Source organism: Helobdella robusta (assembly GCF_000326865.2).
Source record: "Helobdella robusta unplaced genomic scaffold HELROscaffold_8, whole genome shotgun sequence".
Taxonomy (NCBI): Eukaryota; Metazoa; Annelida; class Clitellata; order Rhynchobdellida; family Glossiphoniidae; genus Helobdella; species Helobdella robusta.
The window spans coordinates 4163197-4170690 of NW_008705459.1; the positions used below are offsets into that span (position 1 = coordinate 4163197).

Below are 7494 nucleotides of genomic sequence, written 5' to 3' on the forward strand. Positions count from 1 at the left end.
CTCGACAGTATGCCGCCATCTACTACAACCACTGGCTTCATCAATCTTCATGTTAGTCTTCATCATCATGATCATCATCGTCGTCATCATCGCCACCCCCCACCACCATTACCACCTCATTGTCAACCACCACTACCGTCTTTCACTAACTACAGAGCTTGCTGGTAAGTTTCGAAGGCAGAAGTTTGGCGGGTAACAAGAAGTTGTGTGAGGTGTCCATCTTGGGACATACCTTGGACGACCTCACCCTTGAAGAAATCAGTGACTACCACCCTAAATTTAGTCCACTACGTCGAATGTTAAATGCTAAGAGGATGTTCGCGGTTTGTTCTTTCGTTTGCTCGTTTGTTCGTTCGTTCGTTCGTTCGTTCGTTCGTTTGTTCATCCGTACGCTTACGTGTGGTTGTCCTATTGCTAATGGGATGTTTTCTACTGCTGTATTTTCATCACATAATTTTCTTTAGATTTACAAAACTCGAAGTTAAGAAACTTCATTATACCAAGAAAATTTTTAAACTGTCTCGAACCATAAAAAAAATTATACAAATAATACCATGAAAATTTTCGTGTGGTACCTCCAAAAGTTTTCAACCTCATGGCCGCTGGCTGCACCTTAAACACTACCTACCATTCCAGGATTTCATCATATTAATCTTAACGTGATGATTAACTCGTCTAAATTTATATAAATAGATATTGCTTTTTCATTCTTAAAAAATAATCTCTATACGATACTATTTATTCATTTGTTTATTCTATATATTTATTTATTTGGCATTTCTTCATTTATTCAAACCTCGCAGATATTAGGAGCAGGTCCGAAAATCTTAATGGACCTGCGTGTGTTGAACGCCTCCATCAAACTGACGCACGAACGTGGGGGCGGGTCGTCGGCCAGAGACGTCTACGAGACTATTACCAAGAACACCTACCTATACAGAGAGGTACAATCATCATCATCATCATCATCATCATTATTGTTATTATTATTATTGTTGTTATTAATGTTATTATTAATGTTATTATTATTGTTGTTAATGTTATTATTATTGTTATTATTATTGTTGTTATTATTATTGTTGTTATTAATGTTATTATTATTGCTGTTATTATTAATGTCATTCTTATTGTTATTATTGTTGTTATTATTGTTGTTATTATTGTTGTTATTATTTTTACTTCTATTAAACTCTAATGTTACGCTTTGTTACGTGCGTTACATTTGTCAGTGTAAGACTATTTATTAGTCTCCTTCCGTTAACACGTTGCAAGCCTGTTGGGCGATTCTGAATATAAATATGAATAAACAGAAAGAAAAAACAAAGGTCCTCGAATAAAAAGCAATAATAATAATAATAATAAGAAGAAGAAGAATAATAATAATAATAATAACAATAATAATAAAAAAAATAATAATAACAACAACAATGATAACACTGTCAACAATAATAAAATAAAATTTAAATGAAAAAATAGCGTGTGGTATTCAGGCTCGGTGCAGTAATAACACGATGCACGTGCCACAGAACGTAGAATACAAACCTCTCAATGGCGGATCTGGAAGCAATTTTATAAGTAATGTCATAAAAAGGACCCTGTTATGTATAAAATCGACAAAAAAACTCGTCAACCACACTACCACAAATCTTGACCCTCCTCCGTCAAAATATTGGCCACCCCCCGTCAAAATTTTAGCCATCCCGTCAAAATTTTGGCCACCTCGTCAAAATTTTGGCCACCTCGTCAAAATTTTGGCTATCCCATCAAAATTTCAACATTTTCAAAACTCTGGCTCTTTGTTAAAGTTGTCTAGATCCACCACTAAAATGTCAATTGAACTAACAGGTTCTTGAGGATTTTGACTAGGTTCGACACGCATTTGAACCAGGATCTCGCGCGTCTTCCGATTTACAATTGCACAAATTAGGTTTTCAAGTAAAGGAAATTGTTGAAAAAAGGAGGTAGGAACCTACTATAACTTAGAACAAAGAATGGCCAATAAATAAATATACCAACTAATGAATAATATAGCGCGCAACATAATTAAACCATATTTATAACTTTTGAATCAGTGAATTAATGAAAATGAAGGAAAAAATTAACCAATGAAAGAGTAATTGAATAAATGAAAGATTTCTGTGTAAATGAATAAACTATGAATGAATGAATTACGAATGAATGTATAAAAAACTTCGAAGGCTCTCCACTGCCACATCATTTGTAGCAGTGCGTCAGCTGTATGGAGTGGTGTCCTTCTCAATATATTGTCTAGTGGTCAAACTGGTTGGTCAAATAATTCACTCATTCATTCTTCCATTCATTTCTAAATTCATTCATTTTTTAATCCATTCATTCCTTAATTCATTCATTCCTTAATTCATTAATGCACTCAAATAATTATCTCGCTAATCCAATCCCCTTATTTGTTTCTTTTGTACAAATTGTTTGATTTAATCCAATAAATAAATTTGTTAATGGAAACAATTTTTTATTTCAATAAAATTTATTTTTATACATTCAACACTCAGTTAATCATCTACTCATTCAGTTTAGTTAATTGTATCCGCATTCATTCACACATTCATTAACTATTTTATTCATTTACTCATTCATTCTTTCATTCATTCATGCACTAAATAATTCATCCATTCGCCTAAACAATCGTTCATATAATTATGTAAGAATGGACGATTGAGCATTACTCGGACATGTCCATCCTGCTGGCCAAGTGTGGTAACGTCACAAGTGCTGGCGTGCCTTATGAAATGGAGGTTATTTTTAGTAGTTCCGGAAAAGTCCAAATATAAATATATAAATATTTTAATTAATTATTACGATTAAATTATTTGATATTTATATATTTGCTTCTTCTGATAAACGTGTTGTTAGGTTTGAATAGTTTGTGAATGTTGGGAATAAGTGCATTGGTATCAGTTTAGCGATAGTGCAGATGTCAATATTTTGTGGAATTGTAATAAAAGTAATGAGGCTGGTGAGTGATTATTGCATCAATGATGACGACGACGACGACGATGATATATATCATCTCCATAATGATAGGTCTATATAAATTTAATTGATTGATTGGTTAGCTGGCTGGCTGGCTGGCTGACTGACTGACTGACTTGCTGGCTGGATTGGTTGGTTGGTTGGTTGGTTAGCTGGTTGGCTGGTTAGCTGGCTGGCTGGCTGGATGGCTGACTGACTGACTGACTGACTGGCTGGCTGGATTGGTTGGTTGGTTGGCTGGTTAGCTGGTTGGCTGGTTAGCTGGCTGGCTGGCTGGCTGGCTGGATTGGTTGGTTGGTTGGTTGGCTGGTTAGCTGGCTGGCTGGCTGGCTGGCTGGCTGGCTGGCTGGCTGGCTGACTGACTGACTGACTGACTGACTGACTGACTGACTGACTGACTGACTGACTGACTGACTGACTGACTGACTGACTGACTGACTGACTGACTGACTGACTGACTGACTGACTGACTGACTGACTGACTGACTGACTGACTGACTGACTGACTGACTGACTGACTGACTGACTGATTGATTGATTGAGTGGTGATGAAGATGATGATGAATTAATTTTATTTTCAGTCATACGCCAAGGAGCTTCTCTGCCACCCAAGACCAAAAGCTCTTATTGACGAACCCCCCTTGGTATCGTTATCATCATCGTCATCTTCATCATTTCCACCACCGCCTTCACAATTGCCGCAATCATCACTATCATCGTCACTATTATCATTGTCTTTCTCACCATCAAGTTCATCACCATCACCATCTTCGTCACTATCATCATTGTCTTCCTCACCATCATTTTCATCCTCATCATCATCGTCGTCGTCGTCTTGACCTCACCACTCTTCCTTACATTTTCATCATTATCTTCGCCATTCCCGACACAATTTAGTAGTAGTAATAGTGGAATAGTAGCAGTATGAATAGTAATAGTAGTAGTATCGGCAGCAGCAGCAATAGAAGTAGCAGCAGCAACATATCAACAGCAGTCATAGAAGTAGTGGCATCATTACTTATTATTATTATTATTGTTAATGTTCTTATTTTTGTTATTATTATTATTATAACCATTAAAATTATTATTATAATTTTTTTTTATTATTATAATAATAATTATTATTATTGTTATTATGGACGACAACAGAAACTGTTACACTGGTTGAAATCAGTGGACAGTGGTTCAGTGGGCAGTGCCTTCGACGTGTTCCTCGCCAGGCATGGTCACCGTTGTGTCAGGGAGGTATGCCCCCCTCATGATGATGATGATGATAATGATGATGCTGATGATGATGCTGATAATGATGTGGCGGTCGTGTTGATGATAATTGAGATGATTTGGTATTTGTGGTATTTGTGGTTGTGATGATGATGTGGTAGCTGAGATGATGATGATGGCTATGCCAGTTGTGACAATTGTATTGGATGTGATAGTGCTCTCAGTATGATGTGATGTTAAGTGTAATGATCCTAGTTGTGACGATAATGATGTTGATTATCATGATGGGATCATGATGATAATGATGTTTATAATGATAACGGTGGTGAAGATGATGCCATAAAGTTTGAACCATTGATGAAGAAGAAGATGATGATAATACTGATGATGATTAAGATGATTAAAATGATGATGATGAAGATAATGATGATATAGAAGATGACGATGAAGATGATAATGAAAAACAATAGTGATGACGTTTGATGATATAGAAGTATGAGTACAATGAAAATAATGAGTACAATGATGACGATTTGATGTGCAGTCTGAGTTCAGAGAGAAGTCATGGAAAGATGATCCGGAAAGATTGGTCCGTGTGCTCCAGGTTACATACATGCATACATACACACAAACACACACACAATCAAACACACACACAATCAAACACACACACACACAATTAAACACATACATACACACGCACACATACACGCGCACACTTACAGTATACATATGTAATGTATATATATATATGATATATACTCAGATGATGATGAAAACCAGTCCGTCCATCAGTTCAACTGATGAAAATCTGAGTGCAGATGAACGAATCAACCAACTACATACCAGAATTTCGTTCGTCAAAAAGTCTGTTTAATAATCATGATGGTGACAATGATGTGAACGATGGCGAAAATAATGATGATGACGACGATGATGGTGTTTAATGTGATGATGTCGATTGTGTTAATGTTTGAAATTTAGTAATAACTGCGAAAAAAATTTATTTTTATAATTTTTCGCTAGGCTTTTCTCGTCTGCTAATTAATTATAATTTTTGTTTAAACTTATAATATAAATGTACTTTGTGTAGTAAATTCAAATTGTTGATAATAGTTTTTTAAGATATCTGCAAAACATTATTTGAATGTTCGATATAAAAAATCATGACACTTGTATGTGGTAGTCCGTGGAAGAATGGACGTCTTCTTTCGTGTTATACCCTCAACCCATTCGATGTCACATTTTTTTACAACCGGCATTGTTTTATTTCAAGAGTTTATTTTAGAGTTTGAACCAAACATTTTCACCTTTCTATGTTATTAAATATCCTTAAAACTGAAAGATTTTGAACAACTGCTTTTTCAAACAAAAAATAATCACTGGAGAACTTTCAAAAACTGGCCAGTCAGCAGAAGATGTCAAAAATGATTAGACCTCAAACTTTTAAGTCAAACGTATCATCCTTCATGTTTAACACCATATCCACCGACAATTTACATAACTCGGCAGCAAAAAATATTTTTTCCAAACCAGAATTTTTCTCAAGTACGCATTGAAGAAAGCTCAGACGTCTGTCGCCTTGAGAGAAAATTCAAAGGTGATCTCATGTTAGACTATATATTTTAATTGATCATTTAATAAACTGAGGCATCACTTCATTTCAACGTTACATTATATTATTTGCATTGTTTCTTTGAATACTCATTAACTAAAAATTAAAGAGCGTCTTCGTCAGCATCGTGTACAAATTCAAGCAGGCCTACAAACTTCTGGCCGGACTGATGGTCGAGGAGGTTTGTTTACGTGTAGTGGTGAGATGTCAATGGGGAAGACGTAGGATGTTTATCAATTTTAACAAATAAGTCGTTAACTCAATTTTCAGTCTTTTAGAATTTCAAATGATAAAACACCAGGGTAGATTGCCCGATTCTGATTTAATATTTTTCTTGACGCACCGCGAGATCGGCGTCTTGCTAGACACGTCCTGCCCTAAACTTCTTAGAAGGTATTGAACAGTTGAGAGATGTTATTGGATCAATAAAATCATTCATTTATTCGTTTGCTACAACTTTGTTGGATGGTAAATTTATTTAATTTACAATCCATTAAGGGCGGTCAAAAGAAGATCCGTGTTTCCCACCTTACAAAACCATCATTTCGACCTGGTTTTCCGGGGTCCTCCAAAACCGGTAATTTGATTTATTAAACTCATTTCTATTCAAAAAACCAAATGCATTATCTATTCATCCTCTCATCACCAATCAGATGACTCAGAAAGAAGCGACCAAAAACATCACTAACGCTGTTTCCGTGAAAGGTACAACGCGTGGTTCAAATATTTATAAGTAGTGCACTAGGTTTGTCCATAATTGTTCAGCATGTTTAATACATAGGTGTCTATATGTACGTAGCAAGCTATCACGTTCTTATAATCTCTATAAAATATTATTATGCCTTACTTTTACCCCGTAATGTGCGCAATTTCGAAATAGGTTTTCCGGTAAGCCAAGGAAAAGTTGAGGGACCTGCTAGAGTTGTTAAAAATTTAGAAGACGCCAACTCCATCAAGGTTTGTTTAAATAGAAGCTTTCATTTAATTAATCAACTAATAAATATTTTATTAACATGAATGTTTTCTTACAGAGCGGCGACATATTGATCGTACCATTCACCGACGTTGGGTGGTCTCCCTACTTCCCACTAATCGCTGGATTGGTCACAGAAATAGGCGGACTCTTGTCACACGGTTTGATCTTCATTTAGCACACTATATCTATTTACTCCGTTTCATAATTGTTATAATATTTTTATCGTGACCCCTGACCCCTATGACAGGAGCAGTAGTGGCCAGGGAGTACGGCATTCCTTGTCTGGTGAATGCTTCAGGGGCAACCGTCATATTCAAATCAGGTGCGTAACTAGATCAATTAACCTCTAAAATATAAAAATATTCGTAATAACACAACAACACAATTATTATCTATAGGTGGTTATTAAAGTTGATTAAGTAGATACAGATAAATAGATATATCTTCTGCTATAACCAAATAGATACAGATAAATAGATATATCTTATCAATGATTTGGAGTCTTAGCTACCATCCGCTGATGAGTCTGTTTAGTTGCTCCTAATATTGCGCACCAAGAAACATCATGACATAATTCATAATTCAAATTTTTGAAGCCATCTCACAAAAGTACAACAATAACAATAACAACAACAATAATAATAACAATAATAATAATTTTATTTTATACATA

The 7494-nt window shown here is 35.3% G+C and overlaps 1 protein-coding gene across 1 annotated transcript in view; it reads left to right on the forward strand.

Annotated features, from left to right (window-relative positions):
- HELRODRAFT_165729 (hypothetical protein) overlaps positions 1 to 1853 on the forward strand; it is a gene marked incomplete at both ends in the record, with an annotated part of 3848 nt that extends 1995 nt beyond the window's left edge. Inside the window, 3 exons of the mRNA XM_009032246.1 lie at positions 156 to 323; positions 804 to 944; positions 1491 to 1853. Coding sequence (XP_009030494.1) covers positions 156 to 323; positions 804 to 944; positions 1491 to 1853 — 672 coding nt within the window. The remainder of the gene's footprint in view (positions 1 to 155; positions 324 to 803; positions 945 to 1490) is intronic.
- Positions 1854 to 7494: the final 5641 nt, after the last annotated feature.